Source organism: Tyto alba, unplaced genomic scaffold (assembly GCF_018691265.1).
Source record: "Tyto alba isolate M040663 unplaced genomic scaffold, T.alba_DEE_v4.0 Super-Scaffold_20000042, whole genome shotgun sequence".
NCBI lineage: Eukaryota > Metazoa > Chordata > Aves > Strigiformes > Tytonidae > Tyto > Tyto alba.
In genome coordinates, this window is record NW_024881293.1 from 845272 (window position 1) to 864857 (window position 19586).

Here is a 19586-nt window from a genome sequence, read left to right on the forward strand (position 1 = left end):
GTTTTCTAAGCACGTCCCAAAGCAAAGAAATCCCATCTACTGGAAGAAGAGGGCATCTGCACAGCTGGTGGTCTCTAGCCAGCCTTGGCGAGTGAACACAGCTCAGGAAATGTCACCTCTCGATCAAGATTTCTGTTTGCCAGCACATTCTTCTCGGAAGATGCCGAGACTGTGCCTCTGTGGGGTTTTGCTTCTTTCTTCAGGTCATGCTAACGTCTCACTGGATGCCAAGGCAAGGGCTGTTGCTGGACCGCGGCCCCTTCTCCGGTGACCAGAGGCAAGGCTTCCTAGAGCAAACCTCCCCATATGCCAGAACCTTCCGCAGTTGCAACCAACGCAGCACAAACCAGCAGCAACGCGAGCGATGGAATACCTCGCAGGTACCTTCTACCTGCTGGCTCTCAGAAGCCCCAGATCGCCGTGGGACCTGCTCTCCCCTAAGTCACTCCTGGCCAGTGCTCACCTCACCTCTGTTCTGACTCTGTCGGCCTCGCATGGAAAGGCACCACTCACCATTCGCTCTTGGGCGGCCTTGATCTGCACCTCTCCCAGCTGCTGATGGAGTGAAAGGTTTTCACTTTGGAGCTGGGCCAGTTGTTGCTGCAGCCCTTCTGCCTTCTGGATGGCATTTTCTCTCGCTGCCTCCTCCTTAAGGTACAGGTCATGCCACTTGCTTGCCTGCCTCTGGGCCTGACGAAATTCTCTTTCTCTCCTCTCTAAAGCCAGCGTCTTCTCCCAGAGCGCTGTTTTCATTTGCTCCAGTTCCTTCTCCAGCCCACCAGCTTTCCCTTCTGCTTCGCTCAGCTGCCGAGACAAGCTCTTGTTGGTCTTCAGCAGCTGAGACACGTCCTTCTGCACAGAACACAAATTGACAGCCCTTAGGAAATCAGCTCAAAACAGGGGGTCTCGGCAGCATTTCCTGCCACCCGAAGAGGACTGTCACCAGCGTGACGTTCAGATTCAAAAAGGTATTTTAACCGCTCTGCGTTAGACATTACTCGTGGAAAAGACTTCTTTTGCATTAGTGTGTCTCATGTAAACCCGAAAGGAGGACTCTAATGGCAAATCTGTGTTTTTACATACATCCCGCCCAAAGCCTTTGCTCTTCCCTTCAGCTTCTTCACCTCCTGGCAGCTGGCAGACAGCAGGCGCCCTGCGTATGGCAGGCTCACCTAGATGAAAACCACATATTGTTGGAAGCAGAGTGAGCTGAGGCAAGTCCTTGATGCCTAGAGTGCTTTCCGACTCATCGTGCTCCCGGAGACAATCTTGGCACAGACACACGCCCCAAACCCAGGAGATGCCAGCGAGGGACCTGTCAAATGGCAGGTTGGAAACGCAGCTCCCTTCCCGCGGGGGAACTCGCTCCCTCGAGCACAGCCGCCTTTTCCGTGTGCCAGGGAGATCGCTCCAAGTGATCAGAAAGGAGCCCAAGAGGAACGAGCGTCTCGAGAACTCTGCTATGCCGGGCCGTTGCCTGGCCGTGCGCTTTTTCACTGGCTGGCTCAGAAGCCACAAGCCCCTCCTGGGCTCCACACAGCCCGTCCCCACGGCAAGCCTGTCACAAAAGGGCGGGCGACAGGCCTTTTCCCCATCGCCTCCTCCACCCCCGAGAGTCCCACCTGCTCTCCGCAGAGCGGGTGCGCGCCGCCTCAGCGCAGCAGCTTGGGCCCCGTGGGGAGCGCTGGGCGCTGACACGCCCTTTGCACGGCCCACGGCAGCTTCTCCCTCGTCCTCCTGCTCCCTGGGCTGCGCAGGCCGTGCACGGGGACTGCGCCTGGAAAGACAAAGAGCGCAGCCAGTTGTAGGCACTGCTCAGCGCAACACCAACGGCCGGGGCTTGTCCGCGCTTCCCAGAGTGACCCCCCCTTGGGAACGAAGAGCCCCAGGCACAAAGCTGAGCCCGAGCGCAGGAAAGCAGCCCCGCAGTTTGCCCGCCAGCAGCCGCCTGCCTGCGCCCCCGTTACCTGTCGGCCTCGTCCCGGCAGTCGGTGCCTTTCACCGGCGCCTTCCCCAGCGGCTGCACTGGGGCCAAGTCGCCCATGGTGGCTGCCTGGGGCAGCTCGTCCCGACCCTCCGGCTGGAGCTCATGGCTGTCGCTGCTCCCGGAGGACAAGGGACCCTCCTGCACCCTCTTGCTCCTGCTCCTGCTCCTCCTCCAGCTCCGCAGGAACCGCCAGATCCTCCCCATGGCCCGGCGGGAATGGGCACTGCACCACCTCTCCTCGCCTCTCCCCGGGGAGCGGTGCCAGGCAGGACTTGGCGGGCGCTGCCGGGTGCCGGCTGCCAACAGAGGAGCCGAGCCCCGAGGAGCGGCAGCTCACGGGCAGCTGCCTCGGGGCTGAGCCAGCGCCCGCAGCACTGGCACCAGCTGTACCACCAGCACCGCTGGCACCAGCTGTACCACCAGCACCAGCGGCACCAGCTGTACCACCAGCACCAGCGGCACCAGCTGTACCACCAGCACCGCTGGCACCAGCTGTACCACCAGCACCGCTGGCACCAGCACCAGTGGCAGCTCCGGCACCAGCGCCACCAGTACCAACAGCACGTCCAGTACCAGCCCGCAGCACAGCACAAGCAGCACAGCACCAGCACAGCACCAGCACACAGCCAGCACCGCCAGGCACTGTGTGGTCAGGTCACCGCCGGTAACCAAGGTCTAGGGAACGAATGTGCTGACGTCATGAAAGGCTCAGTGACATCAGATGGCGCTGGGGGCTGGGCGGGGCCGGGGCAGAGGCTGGCCGGGCAGAGGGGCCTGTGTGCTCAGAACCTCTCTGCACACACACAGGCCCCGTGGCCGAGGGAAACAGCCCCTGGCGCGCTGTGTCCGGGGGCACAGGGTTGCCCAAGGCCACCTCTCCGAGGCTCCCACCTCCCTGCACGCTCTGCGGACCCCCCGGCCTCCTCCCCTCTCCCAGCACCTCCGCAGCGCTCGCCCGCGGGGCAGACGGACGGGCTGGGCAGAGCGGGCTCCCTGGAAGCCAGCAGGGCTCCCTGGAAGCACAAGAGGTGGCGGCTGGACCCCCCAGGTCCCTCTTTGTGCTTCCTGGGCTCTTGGCATGAGTTTGGGGGCACCCTGGACCCCTGGCAGTGCCCTTCTCTGCAGCCCTGGGTGTCAGGGGCCACAGCGTGACTTTTGCACTCACCCTGATGCACGTCAGCACCTTCTCCTCAGCTGCCACTCGCCAGATCCCACGAAAACCTCCAACTGGGCACTGGAGATTTCGCACTCGCCCTCTGCCCTGCAGCATGTCTGCCCAGGGGAAGGAGGAGGCACGCCTGGAAGCCAGGCCCTGAACCCTGCTGAGGCTCAGCCCTGCCGCGCTCCCCGGGAGAGCCCCCACGGCACGGAACCGTCTTGGAGGGAGCAGGCTGGGGTTTCCCCCGGCGGGGCCGGCCCCCGGGGACGGAGGGCAGCAGCCTGGCCCTGAAAATAAAGGCTTTGCTTCTGGGAAGCCGTGGCAGGTGCAGCCGCCCGATGAAAATGTGGCTTCCTGGCTGTGGAACCTTTCCGGCGCCCTTGTTCTCAGGGCTTGAGAGTAATTGGGGTTCTGGGTCAAGAGGGGCTGGGACTGCCCACAGGTCAGATTGGGCTGGGGTGTAAATGGAGTCCCTGGGGGAGCCATTTGGGGCTCGTCCTGCCCGCAGCAGCGTGCTGCAGGGAAGGGCTCTCCCCTTGGGTCGGGACACGGCCCACGGAAACTCCGTGGGGTTCCCGCGGCTTGGGACGCTGCCCGAAGGCGTTCCTCGAGGTTGAGAGCCCTGACCTGTCATTAGGGGAGGGACTGAGCGTTCCGGGTTGTCCTTAAGCCCTGTTTAGGGTCTGGGGCCGTTGTTGAACCCCAGAAGTCCGTGTGGTGATTGTTCTCCTCTCACGGACATTGGAACCCTCTCTCTGCACGCTTGCGGAGTGTCGATTACTTGCGTACAAAACCCAGTGTTGTTTGTATTCGTTATGTGGAAGCTGCCGCAGCAGGAGTTTGGGGCTGTCCATGGGGGGTGCAGGACACCCCCGCACAAGCAGGGTAACGCCGCTCTCGTAAGCCCCTCGGAGGTGTCTCCTGACCCCCCCCGGCGCCACAGGCCGGTGAGGGCCGCAGGGCCGGCTCTGGGCACGGCTGGGCCCGCAGCCAAAGCGCTTCCGGCCCGGGCCCCGCCCCGGGCCCGCCGCCGCTTCCGCTTCCGCTTCCGGGAGAGGCGGCCGCAATGGCGGTGCTCGCGTCCAACCCCAACAATCCCGTGGTCTTTTTCGATGTCGCTGTCGGCGGGCAGGTGGGTGTAGGAGCGCGGGGGGGGGGTGCAGCGGGAGCGGGGCTGAGGGGTTCGCTGCGGGGGTGCAGAGGTGCAGGGTTGTGTGGGGAGGGGGCTCGCAGGGCTTGGGGGGGGCGGCAGGAGGTTGGGGGGGTGGGAGCTCCCCGGGTGGGGAGACGGGTGGGTGGGAGCCATCTTCTGCAGGCCGCCCAAATGTAAATGAATTGTGCCGTACCCCCTTCTCCGGCAACACCAGCCGATCTCGCTGCCTAGAACAGCGTTAGTTCCGTTGCAGTTGAACACCCACGAACCCTTGTGAAAGTTCTTTCTCGAAGCCGATCGCCCTCGTTTTCCCTTGGCCGTCCCTCAGGCAGCCGCAGGGCTGGGGCAGGGCCGTTCCCTTCACCCGCAGCCTGCTGCCGGGCCGGGGGTGTTGGGAGAGGTGCCCGGTGCTGGTCCTGGCATGGGCTGGTGTCTTCAGGCGCTCTCCCTGGGGCTGAGGTTGTTTGGGGAAGCAAGGGCTTGAAAGGCTTGCCTGCTTTCCAAAAACCAGGTGTCTTTTCCCTGGGTTTGGAATCCAAACAGCTGTGATCTCGATCGGTACGTCTGAGATTCACAGAGATCTGGTGATGAAGGAAGGAAAAGCATTTGTCATTGAGCATTTTAATGGGATGCTCAGAAAGGAGATGTGGAGGTATTGTACAGCATACAACACTTTTTACTAGAGTATTTGCTGCCAGAGTTCGTAAAGAGCTACAACCAGAGCTTCCAGAGCACTACCAGAGCCAGGCCTGAAGAGGTGAACACACCAGACTCATCAGGGATTTAGAATACTCTTCATGGTGTTGCTTTGGAAGACTGTTTGAGCCTCTGCTCAAGAAGTGAGAGCGTGTCGGGGTGCCTAGTACGAGAGAGAGATTTGAGAAAGGTTACGAACCTAGGTTCACCATCAAAATGTTTATAGTAGATCAAACTGTGAGGACAGCTACCCGCGTATCACTTCCTGATCATGCGTCCCTTGAGGGGCCGTATTACCCGGCAGAACTTCAGAAAGGGAACCCTGGTGTTCTAGGTAGATTAAGGGAAATCACATCCAAATATGGATTAATGAATCTTTATTAAGGTAAGAGAGCAAATGCAGCGCTGGGGTGGCCCAGGAGTCACAGCTTCATCAAGGCTCACCAAATTGTTTCAGTTTCAAACCCCCTTTTGTCTACACAGCTGCTGGTTTCAACATCTTCGGCACGCCTCCTGGCTTCTTCTGCAATCATATCTTCTTTCTTCTCCTCGCTCCAGCCTCCCGTCGCGCTTGCACAGTGCTCCCTGGTGGTCGTGGGCAGGGGTCTGCAGATGAAGGCTCGTAGTCTTCTTCACCGTGCTCGCTAGCTGACCCTTACTTCTGCGCCAACTCAGTGCTGTGGTCACGTACACCTTGTCCTTCAAGTCTGGGCTAATTTGCAGCTCCTTTGTCTTTCTGGCTCAGTGGTTTCAGTTCCTCTCTTGTCTCAAGGACAAGGGATACCAGGGATGGCCCATTCTGTTCTTTCTCATTCCATTGCAAAGGAGTTACCGCCCTGTGATATGGACCATCTGGTGAGCACCCCAAGAAGGGGGGGACTGTTGGGTTGGTGTTTCCTCAGATCAATTCCCCCCCTTCTCTTTTCCCAGTAGTAAATTATTTTACTTTTCTTAAAATTTGGATCGTTATACTAATCATAGCTTTAGCCTAACTCAGTAAAAGTAATTGTTTAATTACTTTTAGCGGAAGCAAAATTCTTCTAGTATTTATCACAAACCACCCCTTTTCTTTTAAAACCGTATTTTGTTTGAGCCTACTAACACTTAGTCTAATTCTTTTCTGAATATAATAACTTTGTGGGCACCGGCCGATGCAGCCATTTCAGGGTTTACTGGCATAGCTGCTATTTGCATTCCCTCAATAACATGAGACATTAGCCGTATAAAGGAGGGTATTAAACATGGTAAGAACGGTAAGCCTGCCATAGCACAAAGGAAGAAAAATCCAACCTTTTTCCACACTCTGATGTTGGACAGAACGGTAAAGCACTTGTTGCACGGATTTGCTGCTATTAGAGGGAACCCTATCAGGGTGATTAGCAGAGATCCGGTATAACATACACTCCCACCTCTCATGCCTATGGGGTTGCAGCCCACAGCTGAGATAAAGGTCTTCTTGGTGGCGAGCACAGAGGTTAACCCGGTCTTGCCCTCTACTGTTTAACGAATCCGTGTTTTAACAGTTAGTCAATTCAAGTGCAGCTCCTTTGTAGCCACTTCCTTTGTTTCTAAGCAAAGCAAACTTTTTTTGGCACTTTCTGGCAGTGTCCTTCCATCAACTCTCAGGGACATCCAAATTTTGGGGCCTCACCTCTTTTTCCCACAAATCAAGGCTGCAATTCGTGCCCCTTCCCTATACTCACAGTCCCTATTACAGTTATAACACAATTTTATCCGTACACAATACCACCTCCGGTTACACATTTCACTCTCACACAAAACCCACGCTTCATGAAGTCTGTGTATAAACTTGAGATCAGGTATCACCCTGTTAGGTTGATTTTCTAGCAATGCCTGATCAAATCCAAAATGGCCAGGATCCGGGCATGTCTGAGGAGTTACTATTTTTCTGTACATTTGGAATTTATAGTTACTTCCTGTCGTTTACTGATTGTTTCCAGGGCTCGTTCCCAGGGTTGCATTTTCACGCTGATAAGATGCTGGTTGCTTCATGCTGCTGATAAGATGCTGGTTGCTGGTCGGGGGATTCACTCAGAAGTCAACCTTGGTTTGAGGCCGATTGTTTGGCCCTTTTTTGTTTCAATCGGTCCTTTGACTTAGGAGTGAAGATCACGACCCTTTTGGAAGAGCCCAGTATGTTCGCTCTATCCCTTTGATACGATACCATGCGTAACAATTATAAAAAGTAATAATGATAACTAACAATATCACAAGAGGATGTATGAAGAAATTCAACGCTTGGGCTGCAGAGGATGAATACCCAGTAAAGATGTCCCACCAGTGGAGTGCAGTCTCCTTCTCCATCTGGCTAGCCAACGACATTAGTTGATTCTTGGTGATTACAGTCTGTATCAGAGAGTCTGACAGAGTTTTCTTTCATCGTTCCAGGTGTCGTCGCAAATGTTCTGATTGTTCCATGGTGGTTTTCAGTGGAGTCAGGGATAAGCTGATTCCATTAAGTCCTAAGCTTTGGGGGTGGCAGCACATGTTTAGTTGTTCTCCATGCGTTGGATAAAAAGTATACATCTGTCCGTGCCAGATGAGATAGAATCCATTTCTGAGGCATCCCGAAAACGGAGTAGTTAGATTATCCATTTCTAGAATATTTTTATCATTTGTTACTATACAAACATGCTTAGCACTAATTTCTACAAACATAGCAAAGCTTTTGGGTAAGATGGTCCATTTACACAGATTCACTGAATGGTCCAATAAACCGAGTACTGAAAGTAAGATTGGCTATGATACAGGCAGAATTGGCTTTGCATCGGAAATCATCCTGTTGCCTTGCCTTGGTTGCATTTTTCCATTGCCACCTACGCGGTGTCTCTCGTGGACCTTCCAGTGGCCATCCTGGGGTAAAAGCCTTTCCCAAATGGACCGTGACGATACACAGGCAAATCCATCTTAGCAGGATCTAAAAGATAGAACCTTAAGACATCTAGTTATTCTCGCAGATAACATTTAGTTGCAGGAGCATATTCCCATTTTTCCTGTCCAGGTTGCATGATTACAACAGTATTGTCTTTTCCTGTGGCTGTTCCTTCAGCTGGTTCAGGAGGCCCACTTGAACTCTGGGCCCACACTTTGGCTCCGTTATTGAAATGAGTTGATCCAAACCCTTCACCTCCACCAGCAGTGGTGACTTGAGGTGGATCCCCTTTTTTCCCCAATTGCTTTCAAAACTGGCAATATCAATAACTGTGCGAGCTTTGGGTCATATTTCCCGATGCCCACAATGCCATTGAATTCCTAAAAAATGTACAGTTTGGGATAGTTCTTGAATCTTGTTAGGATTATTTTCCCAACCTTCCTGTCTCATAGGATCCCCCCCCACCTATTCAAGTAGTTGTTGCACTTCCTTCTCGTTGTTTCCCTGAATTAGGATATCATCAATATAATGCAGTATATTGCCTTAGGTACGTGGGCATCTAGGTGACGTACTGTTCCAAGCAGCTTCTCTAACTGGGCAGGAATACCTTGCCACAATGCGGCAGCCCAGATCGGTTTGCCTCTGCACTGACAGTGGCTCTGCTTCCATTGCTACAGCCACCCGCACAGAGCATTTGCCACCATCCATGAATCAGCACAGAGGTGGCCGTTTTTCTCACTCTGCAATATCTAAAGCCAGCTGGATGGCTTTCACTTCAGCAGGCTGGCTCCATTCCCCTTCTCCTTCAGCAGAGGCAGGGCCCCTCTTCTCCTGGTCACGGTATTCGCTACTCACTTTCTGTAAACAAGAATCTGAAAGTCCCTCCGAGGGGATCAGAAGTGAGATCAGCCCTTCTGCTCTGCTTGGAGATCTGCCTGCGGGAAACCGCAGGGAGCGTCATCTTTCCAGGAACAATCTCTTTTTGTGATGTTTTTTTTTTCCCTCAACTCACGCACCCGGGTATAGAGGGTTGGAGTAGGTTTTCCATCCCGCTTGCTTGTGGTCTGTCCACAGTCATGCAGGTAAAACCCCAGGGCACCCTGTGCTTCTCTCTCCGGAGCACAGAAATGTCTACTAAGAGCTGAGATACAGGCCCGTACAGGTGGGCAGTAGGACATAGCCCCTTGGAATTGTTGGAGCTCCCGGGACAGTTTCTCCACAGCCCAGACACGGGCCCATAGGGAGGGAGAGAGACTTCCTTCGTATTGCCTGAGGTGGCCAGCCAATTCATCCACCGTTTGCCCCTTGCCTTCTTTCCAGGACTCTGCTGCCAACGCGATGGCATATGATAGTGGAGTACTTGGAGGAAACTTCCACCCCATGGCTCACGTGCATTGGACTTCACCCGCATCTGTGGGTAAGTGCTGGTTATCTGGACCATTGTAGATCCCTTCCAGCGTGTCTAAATCCCTCAGGTACTAGATCTCTCTCTCCGTGGTGGTCCACTTGCCTGGCTGACAGCTAGCATCTTCCTTGAAGGGGTACCTTTCCTTCACGCTTGACAGAAGTTGCCTCCAGAGGCTGAGGGTTTGCGTCTCTCTTCCAATCGCCTTGTCGCTGTCCCCTTCCCTAGAGAGGGATCCCAGCTGCCTGGACTCCCCACTCTCTCATGCCACACTACTGGCCCCGCTATCCCAGCATCAGAGCAGGCAGGTAACAATGTGCTCAGCTGAACGGTGGCCAAAATCCGTTCGCGTATCTCTCAGATCACTCAGGGACAGGGTGGTGACCTCTGGTTCTGTCTCTTCCTCCTGCACTCGTGACGACTGTGGTTCACTTTCACGCCGCACTGAGCGCACTGGTGGGTTTTTTGTATCTTCTGTACAGGGGAAACTGCTACTGGCAGAGGTTGGTTCTCTGGTTCAGCTGCTGTGCCCATCACCGGGGTGTGAGTAGCCACAGGGCCTGTTGCTGGGGTTTGAGTAGCCACAGGGCCTGTTGCTGGGGTTTGAGTAGCCACAGGGCCTGTCAGCAGGGCTGGGGTAGCAGCAGTGGTTCTCAGTCTGTTTCCCCTTCCTTCCCCATGAGGGTGCTGCCTATAATTGAGCCGTTTTCCGTAGATACTGGCCTGGGCCCGGCACAGCACAGTAAGTTCTGCCTCATGGGAATAGCCACAGCATTTTCCTTTCAAATATTCTGTCACTTTTTCAGGGTGCTGTAGTTCTTCGGGAGAGAAATTCCAACCCTCCGGGCGTGAGAAGTTATCGAGGTACCTGCCCATATTGTCCCACGTGCCACGCCAGCCATGGCTATCCACCCTAAAGACGTGACACACATCCAGGAGACACAGCTGGCTTGAACACCTCAAGGGTGACTGGGTGGAGTTCTCCTGGAAGGGGATGCGGTGCAAGTACAAGCAGGAGATAGCCAGGGAGAATCCCCAGCAGGTCGGATTTCATCCTCACCACTGTCCGGGAGAGAAAAGGCAAGATCCAATGTTAGTGCTACGGCAGACCTAGCCCACAAAGCCAATGGACAGCTATCAACGGGGACAGAACACTGTAAAGATCTGGAGAGATTTAGGCCCACCAGAGGAATCCGGAAAGGATGAAAGGGACGCACAGAAAGGAAGAAAGAAGATCGTCCATGCTTGACTGTCAGGCTAAAAGCTTTCTAAACCCAATGCAAGAAATTCCATGGGCTGCACGCAACAAATAAACCCTCGCTAAATCCACAAATGGCAATCCCGAGCCCACCTGACCATTCAAGAATCTCATCTGGAGCTGCTTACCTGAGCGCGATGGGCTTCCTCTGTGGCCCCTGGTCTGGCTCAGCTTCTGCCTTGCGACCGGAGAGTCTGTGTGGCTGCTCCCGAGTACTTCTGCTAACGTTAGCCCTGTGAAAAAGGCAGGAGCATGCAGGAACGCCTGTTGCTCGTACTGGCACCCCGTGGTTCCCCGGGTGTGACAGGACACTGCAGGGCATAGGAACAGAGACTGCCGAGCCATCCCGATGTGCTGCTCCTCAGGCTGCCATGCAACTTACTTGTTTAATTGCTTTCTGAGGCATCTTTGGGTTTCCTGGTACAGCAGGAAACGTTTATGGGAGCTTTTCAGCTCTGCCTGCGCACATGCCAGTTGCAGCGCGGTGTCCTCCTGCAGGCTTCGTGCTCTCTCCAGTTCTGAGGCCAGAGCTCTAATCGTCTGCTCCAGCTCTTCCCTCCAAGAGGTGACAGTGGCCTTGATCTCGTCTATTCTGGCGTCAGCGGCTGCCTGTGTCTGAAGCAGAAGACGCAGCTCCAAGAAACAGGAAGAAAAAGACAATGTCCCCACTCCCAACAAACCTGCTCTGCCCGCCCTTTTCCTATGAAAGCTGCTATTAAACAGCCCACAACAGTCGACGAACGAGGATGAGGAAAAGACCGCATGTTTTCCTGCACCCGGGTCCCACGGCACACGACACACACACACTTTGACGCAGCCTTTTGCGGCTCCCCGGCTTCCCTGCAGGAAAGCCAAACCCCCAGCACTAGCAAAGAGAGCCGGATGCCCAGGGCAAACCACCTAACAGCCACGACCACAACCCCCAGTGAACCCAACGGCAGCTACAGCTACAAACGGCACCTAAACTGACCTGCCAAAGGAGATTGGGATCTGGCTTCTCTCTCGTCTCTTCCGGCGCTCGCTGCTCTCCCTGTTTTCCAGGAAGCGCCGTCGTGGTACAACCCAGCCCAGAAGCCGCCAAGAGATCTGACAGAACAGCCACTGAGCGTCCCAGCTCCTGATTCAGAGCTTCGAGGTGCAGAGATTTTTGGGACTCCAGCTCCAGCCGCACATCAAGGTCACACCCCTGTATGCGGGGAAAAACAAACCTGCCTTGAGCAGAGGGGGCCCAAATCTCTGCAAAACTCGATCAAACGGATGCCTCCAGGTCATAGTTGTAAATCCAGAGAGTTTAGATTTCCCGCCGGGGAAAAGGCGCTTGGCTTTCTGAAAGTAAGCGTCCGCCTTTCAAGCCCTTGCCGACAAGAGCGCTCCAGCTTCCATCCGCCCCTCCTTTCCAAAAGGGCACCATGGCAAAGGCACTCCACTCCTCCTACAGCACCCCAGCGCGGCCGTGCCTCTGGAGATGCTCTTTGGCATTTCCTCGCAGTCGTGGCCCTTCCTTTTGCTTCCATGGCACTCCTGTTCCGCCCCGTTCCTTCTCCTACGCACACCCTTGTGCTAAGGCCTGGGGCGGGCAGTGCCGGGGAAGAGACAAGAGCTCCAAGGCTTCCCTGAGAGGGAGAGGGAAGCCTGGCTTACGAGACACAGGCAAAGAGAGCGGTCCTTTCCTTCCCTCAAAACACCGCTGCCAGGGAACTCGACACCCTCTTGGTGCAGAGACCGACCAAAGGAAAACCTTGCAGAGAAAGCAACCGAGCCCAAAGACATTTGGGAGAGCGTGGCTTGCGATATCACCTCAGAGCCACAACTTTTGGCTGGTGTCAGAACAGAACTGAGTCTCCAGAGAGCACAGCTGCTTCGTTCTTCCCCGCACAGGTGCTGCCCCCAAGCCACTGCTTTGCCCCTCAGCCTCGAAACGAGCTCCCTGAAGGTCCGGCTGGCTTCTTCAAGGCCAGAGGGGAGGTGGCAGGGAGGAGAAAGGAGCGAAATGCACCTTCTAGTCTGGTGCTCGTAACGTCCTCAGACAAATCTCTCCCGTACTTGTTGCTAGAATATAGTGTTCTCTTGCAGTCACTGAAGGAGAAGAACAGCTTCAAATACGCAAACGTGTTTGTGTACCTTGGCCTTAGCCTTGTCCAAGTCCTCTTGCAGGTGGGAGTTTTCTTCCCTCAGGTGATTGAGCTGGTGCGTAGAAGCTTTCAGTGAGGTTTCTGCTGCCCACTGCTTCCTGAAGGACTCCTCGAGCTCTGCTTGCAGCCGTCTCTCTGTTCTCTAGGGAGACAATGTCACAGAAGTACAAAGAAGAAGGTGGTAAGAAGCCGAAATCTGTATTCCGAGACCAGTTTTCTAAGCACGTCCCAAAGCAAAGAAATCCCCTCTACTGGAAGAAGAGGGCATCTGCACAGCTGGTGGTCTCTAGCCAGCCTTGGCGAGTGAACACAGCTCAGGAAATGTCACCTCTCGATCAAGATTTCTGTTTGCCAGCACATTCTTCTCGGAAGATGCCGAGACTGTGCCTCTGTGGGGTTTTGCTTCTTTCTTCAGGTCATGCTAACGTCTCACTGGATGCCAAGGCAAGGGCTGTCGCTGGACCGCGGCCCCTTCTCCGGTGACCAGAGGCAAGGCTTCCTAGAGCAAACCTCCCCATATGCCAGAACCTTCCGCAGTTGCAACCAACGCAGCACAAACCAGCGATGGAATACCTCGCAGGTACCTTCTACCTGCTGGCTCTCAGAAGCCCCAGATCGCCGTGGGACCTGCTCTCCCCTAAGTCACTCCTGGCCAGTGCTCACCTCACCTCTGTTCTGACTCTGTCGGCCTCGCATGGAAAGGCACCACTCACCATTCGCTCTTGGGCGGCCTTGATCTGCACCTCTCCCAGCTGCTGATGGAGTGAAAGGTTTTCACTTTGGAGCTGGGCCAGTTGTTGCTGCAGCCCTTCTGCCTTCTGGATGGCATTTTCTCTCGCTGCCTCCTCCTTAAGGTACAGGTCATGCCACTTGCTTGCCTGCCTCTGGGCCTGACGAAATTCTCTTTCTCTCCTCTCTAAAGCCAGCGTCTTCTCCCAGAGCGCTGTTTTCATTTGCTCCAGTTCCTTCTCCAGCCCACCAGCTTTCCCTTCTGCTTCGCTCAGCTGCCGAGACAAGCTCTTGTTGGTCTTCAGCAGCTGAGACACGTCCTTCTGCACAGAACACAAATTGACAGCCCTTAGGAAATCAGCTCAAAACAGGGGGTCTCGGCAGCATTTCCTGCCACCCGAAGAGGACTGTCACCAGCGTGACGTTCAGATTCAAAAAGGTATTTTAACCGCTCTGCGTTAGACATTACTCGTGGAAAAGACTTCTTTTGCATTAGTGTGTCTCATGTAATCCCGAAAGGAGGACTCTAATGGCAAATCTGTGTTTTTACATACATCCCGCCCAAAGCCTTTGCTCTTCCCTTCAGCTTCTTCACCTCCTGGCAGCTGGCAGACAGCAGGCGCCGTGCGTATGGCAGGCTCACCTAGATGAAAACCACATATTGTTGGAAGCAGAGTGAGCTGAGGCAAGTCCTTGATGCCTAGAGTGCTTTCCGACTCATCGTGCTCCCGGAGACAGTCTTGGGACAGACACACGCCCCAAACCCAGGAGATGCCAGCGAGGGACCTGTCAAATGGCAGGTTGGAAACGCAGCTCCCTTCCCGCGGGGGAACTCGCTCCCTCGAGCACAGCCGCCTTTTCCGTGTGCCAGGGAGATCGCTCCAAGTGATCAGAAAGGAGCCCAAGAGGAACGAGCGTCTCGAGAACTCTGCTATGCCGGGCCGTTGCCTGGCCGTGCGCTTTTTCACTGGCTGGCTCAGAAGCCACAAGCCCCTCCTGGGCTCCACACAGCCCGTCCCCACGGCAAGCCTGTCACAAAAGGGCGGGCGACAGGCCTTTTCCCCATCGCCTCCTCCACCCCCGAGAGTCCCACCTGCTCTCCGCAGAGCGGGTGCGCGCCGCCTCAGCGCAGCAGCTTGGGCCCCGTGGGGAGCGCTGGGCGCTGACACGCCCTTTGCACGGCCCACGGCAGCTTCTCCCTCGTCCTCCTGCTCCCTGGGCTGCGCAGGCCGTGCACGGGGACTGCGCCTGGAAAGACAAAGAGCGCAGCCAGTTGTAGGCACTGCTCAGCGCAACACCAACGGCCGGGGCTTGTCCGCGCTTCCCAGAGTGACCCCCCCTTGGGAACGAAGAGCCCCAGGCACAAAGCTGAGCCCGAGCGCAGGAAAGCAGCCCCGCAGTTTGCCCGCCAGCAGCCGCCTGCCTGCGCCCCCGTTACCTGTCGGCCTCGTCCCGGCAGTCGGTGCCTTTCACCGGCGCCTTCCCCAGCGGCTGCACTGGGGCCAAGTCGCCCATGGTGGCTGCCTGGGGCAGCTCGTCCCGACCCTCCGGCTGGAGCTCATGGCTGTCGCTGCTCCCGGAGGACACGGGACCCTCCTGCACCCTCTTGCTCCTGCTCCTGCTCCTCCTCCAGCTCCGCAGGAACCGCCAGATCCTCCCCATGGCCCGGCGGGAATGGGCACTGCACCACCTCTCCTCGCCTCTCCCCGGGGAGCGGTGCCAGGCAGGACTTGGCGGGCGCTGCCGGGTGCCGGCTGCCAACAGAGGAGCCGAGCCCCGAGGAGCGGCAGCTCACGGGCAGCTGCCTCGGGGCTGAGCCAGCGCCCGCAGCACTGGCACCAGCTGTACCACCAGCACCGCTGGCACCAGCTGTACCACCAGCACCAGCGGCACCAGCTGTACCACCAGCACCAGCGGCACCAGCTGTACCACCAGCACCGCTGGCACCAGCTGTACCACCAGCACCGCTGGCACCAGCACCAGTGGCAGCTCCGGCACCAGCGCCACCAGTACCAACAGCACGTCCAGTACCAGCCCGCAGCACAGCACAAGCAGCACAGCACCAGCACAGCACCAGCACACAGCCAGCACCGCCAGGCACTGTGTGGTCAGGTCACCGCCGGTAACCAAGGTCTAGGGAACGAATGTGCTGACGTCATGAAAGGCTCAGTGACATCAGATGGCGCTGGGGGCTGGGCGGGGCCGGGGCAGAGGCTGGCCGGGCAGAGGGGCCTGTGTGCTCAGAACCTCTCTGCACACACACAGGCCCCGTGGCCGAGGGAAACAGCCCCTGGCGCGCTGTGTCCGGGGGCACAGGGTTGCCCAAGGCCACCTCTCCGAGGCTCCCACCTCCCTGCACGCTCTGCGGACCCCCCGGCCTCCTCCCCTCTCCCAGCACCTCCGCAGCGCTCGCCCGCGGGGCAGACGGACGGGCTGGGCAGAGCGGGCTCCCTGGAAGCCAGCAGGGCTCCCTGGAAGCACAAGAGGTGGCGGCTGGACCCCCCAGGTCCCTCTTTGTGCTTCCTGGGCTCTTGGCATGAGTTTGGGGGCACCCTGGACCCCTGGCAGTGCCCTTCTCTGCAGCCCTGGGTGTCAGGGGCCACAGCGTGACTTTTGCACTCACCCTGATGCACGTCAGCACCTTCTCCTCAGCTGCCACTCGCCAGATCCCACGAAAACCTCCAACTGGGCACTGGAGATTTCGCACTCGCCCTCTGCCCTGCAGCATGTCTGCCCAGGGGAAGGAGGAGGCACGCCTGGAAGCCAGGCCCTGAACCCTGCTGAGGCTCAGCCCTGCCGCGGTCCCCGGGAGAGCCCCCACGGCACGGAACCGTCTTGGAGGGAGCAGGCTGGGGTTTCCCCGGCGGGGCCGGCCCCCGGGGACGGAGGGCAGCAGCCTGGCCCTGAAAATAAAGGCTTTGCTTCTGGGAAGCCGTGGCAGGTGCAGCCGCCCGATGAAAATGTGGCTTCCTGGCTGTGGAACCTTTCCGGCGCCCTTGTTCTCAGGGCTTGAGAGTAATTGGGGTTCTGGGTCAAGAGGGGCTGGGACTGCCCACAGGTCAGATTGGGCTGGGGTGTAAATGGAGTCCCTGGGGGAGCCATTTGGGGCTCGTCCTGCCCGCAGCAGCGTGCTGCAGGGAAGGGCTCTCCCCTTGGGTCGGGACACGGCCCACGGAAACTCCGTGGGGTTCCCGCGGCTTGGGACGCTGCCCGAAGGCGTTCCTCGAGGTTGAGAGCCCTGACCTGTCATTAGGGGAGGGACTGAGCGTTCCGGGTTGTCCTTAAGCCCTGTTTAGGGTCTGGGGCCGTTGTTGAACCCCAGAAGTCCGTGTGGTGATTGTTCTCCTCTCACGGACATTGGAACCCTCTCTCTGCACGCTTGCGGAGTGTCGATTACTTGCGTACAAAACCCAGTGTTGTTTGTATTCGTTATGTGGAAGCTGCCGCAGCAGGAGTTTGGGGCTGTCCATGGGGGGTGCAGGACACCCCCGCACAAGCAGGGTAACGCCGCTCTCGTAAGCCCCTCGGAGGTGTCTCCTGACCCCCCCGGCGCCACAGGCCGGTGAGGGCCGCAGGGCCGGCTCTGGGCACGGCTGGGCCCGCAGCCAAAGCGCTTCCGGCCCGGGCCCCGCCCCGGGCCCGCCGCCGCTTCCGCTTCCGGGAGAGGCGGCCGCAATGGCGGTGCTCGCGTCCAACCCCAACAATCCCGTGGTCTTTTTCGATGTCGCTGTCGGCGGGCAGGTGGGTGTAGGAGCGCGGGGGGGGGGTGCAGCGGGAGCGGGGCTGAGGGGTTCGCTGCGGGGGTGCAGAGGTGCAGGGTTGTGTGGGGAGGGGGCTCGCAGGGCTTGGGGGGGGCGGCAGGAGGTTGGGGGGGTGGGAGCTCCCCGGGTGGGGAGACGGGTGGGTGGGAGCCATCTTCTGCAGGCCGCCCAAATGTAAATGAATTGTGCCGTACCCCCTTCTCCGGCAACACCAGCCGATCTCGCTGCCTAGAACAGCGTTAGTTCCGTTGCAGTTGAACACCCACGAACCCTTGTGAAAGTTCTTTCTCGAAGCCGATCGCCCTCGTTTTCCCTTGGCCGTCCCTCAGGCAGCCGCAGGGCTGGGGCAGGGCCGTTCCCTTCACCCGCAGCCTGCTGCCGGGCCGGGGGTGTTGGGAGAGGTGCCCGGTGCTGGTCCTGGCATGGGCTGGTGTCTTCAGGCGCTCTCCCTGGGGCTGAGGTTGTTTGGGGAAGCAAGGGCTTGAAAGGCTTGCCTGCTTTCCAAAAACCAGGTGTCTTTTCCCTGGGTTTGGAATCCAAACAGCTGTGATCTCGATCGGTACGTCTGAGATTCACAGAGATCTGGTGATGAAGGAAGGAAAAGCATTTGTCATTGAGCATTTTAATGGGATGCTCAGAAAGGAGATGTGGAGGTATTGTACAGCATACAACACTTTTTACTAGAGTATTTGCTGCCAGAGTTCGTAAAGAGCTACAACCAGAGCTTCCAGAGCACTACCAGAGCCAGGCCTGAAGAGGTGAACACACCAGACTCATCAGGGATTTAGAATACTCTTCATGGTGTTGCTTTGGAAGACTGTTTGAGCCTCTGCTCAAGAAGTGAGAGCGTGTCGGGGTGCCTAGTACGAGAGAGAGATTTGAGAAAGGTTACGAACCTAGGTTCACCATCAAAATGTTTATAGTAGATCAAACTGTGAGGACAGCTACCCGCGTATCACTTCCTGATCATGCGTCCCTTGAGGGGCCGTATTACCCGGCAGAACTTCAGAAAGGGAACCCTGGTGTTCTAGGTAGATTAAGGGAAATCACATCCAAATATGGATTAATGAATCTTTATTAAGGTAAGAGAGCAAATGCAGCGCTGGGGTGGCCCAGGAGTCACAGCTTCATCAAGGCTCACCAAATTGTTTCAGTTTCAAACCCCCTTTTGTCTACACAGCTGCTGGTTTCAACATCTTCGGCACGCCTCCTGGCTTCTTCTGCAATCATATCTTCTTTCTTCTCCTCGCTCCAGCCTCCCGTCGCGCTTGCACAGTGCTCCCTGGTGGTCGTGGGCAGGGGTCTGCAGATGAAGGCTCGTAGTCTTCTTCACCGTGCTCGCTAGCTGACCCTTACTTCTGCGCCAACTCAGTGCTGTGGTCACGTACACCTTGTCCTTCAAGTCTGGGCTAATTTGCAGCTCCTTTGTCTTTCTGGCTCAGTGGTTTCAGTTCCTCTCTTGTCTCAAGGACAAGGGATACCAGGGATGGCCCATTCTGTTCTTTCTCATTCCATTGCAAAGGAGTTACCGCCCTGTGATATGGACCATCTGGTGAGCACCCCAAGAAGGGGGGGACTGTTGGGTTGGTGTTTCCTCAGATCAATTCCCCCCCTTCTCTTTTCCCAGTAGTAAATTATTTTACTTTTCTTAAAATTTGGATCGTTATACTAATCATAGCTTTAGCCTAACTCAGTAAAAGTAATTGTTTAATTACTTTTAGCGGAAGCAAAATTCTTCTAGTATTTATCACAAACCACCCCTTTTCTTTTTAAAACCGTATTTTGTTTGAGCCTACTAACACTTAGTCTAATTCTTTTCTGAATATAATAACTTTGTGGGCACCGGCCGATGCAGCCATTTCAGGGTTTACTGGCATAGCTGCTATTTGCATTCCCTCAATAACATGAGACATTAGCCGTATAAAGGAGGGTATTAAACATGGTAAGAACGGTAAGCCTGCCATAGCACAAAGGAAGAAAAATCCAACCTTTTTCCACACTCTGATGTTGGACAGAACGGTAAAGCACTTGTTGCACGGATTTGCTGCTATTAGAGGGAACCCTATCAGGGTGATTAGCAGAGATCCGGTATAACATACACTCCCACCTCTCATGCCTATGGGGTTGCAGCCCACAGCTGAGATAAAGGTCTTCTTGGTGGCGAGCACAGAGGTTAACCCGGTCTTGCCCTCTACTGTTTAACGAATCCGTGTTTTAACAGTTAGTCAATTCAAGTGCAGCTCCTTTGTAGCCACTTCCTTTGTTTCTAAGCAAAGCAAACTTTTTTTGGCACTTTCTGGCAGTGTCCTTCCATCAACTCTCAGGGACATCCAAATTTTGGGGCCTCACCTCTTTTTCCCACAAATCAAGGCTGCAATTCGTGCCCCTTCCCTATACTCACAGTCCCTATTAC

The 19586-nt window shown here is 56.2% G+C and overlaps 1 protein-coding gene across 2 annotated transcripts; it reads left to right on the plus strand.

The window, feature by feature from the left end:
• Positions 1-238: 238 nt before the first annotated feature.
• LOC122153639 (translation initiation factor IF-2-like) lies at positions 239-16373 on the plus strand. 2 transcript variants are annotated; one of them, XM_042794412.1, is made up of 5 exons: positions 239-2409; positions 2524-2941; positions 3334-4278; positions 9209-9305; positions 10100-16373. In XM_042794412.1, exons 1-3 carry the CDS (start codon positions 1226-1228, stop codon positions 3541-3543), a joined length of 1812 nt encoding a protein of 603 aa, XP_042650346.1. In that variant the 5' UTR covers positions 239-1225; the 3' UTR covers positions 3544-4278; positions 9209-9305; positions 10100-16373. The 2 variants fall into 2 exon arrangements, with proteins under 2 accessions (XP_042650346.1, XP_042650345.1); XM_042794411.1 differs by having other exon boundaries at positions 239-2941.
• The last annotated feature ends 3213 nt before the right edge of the window (positions 16374-19586 follow it).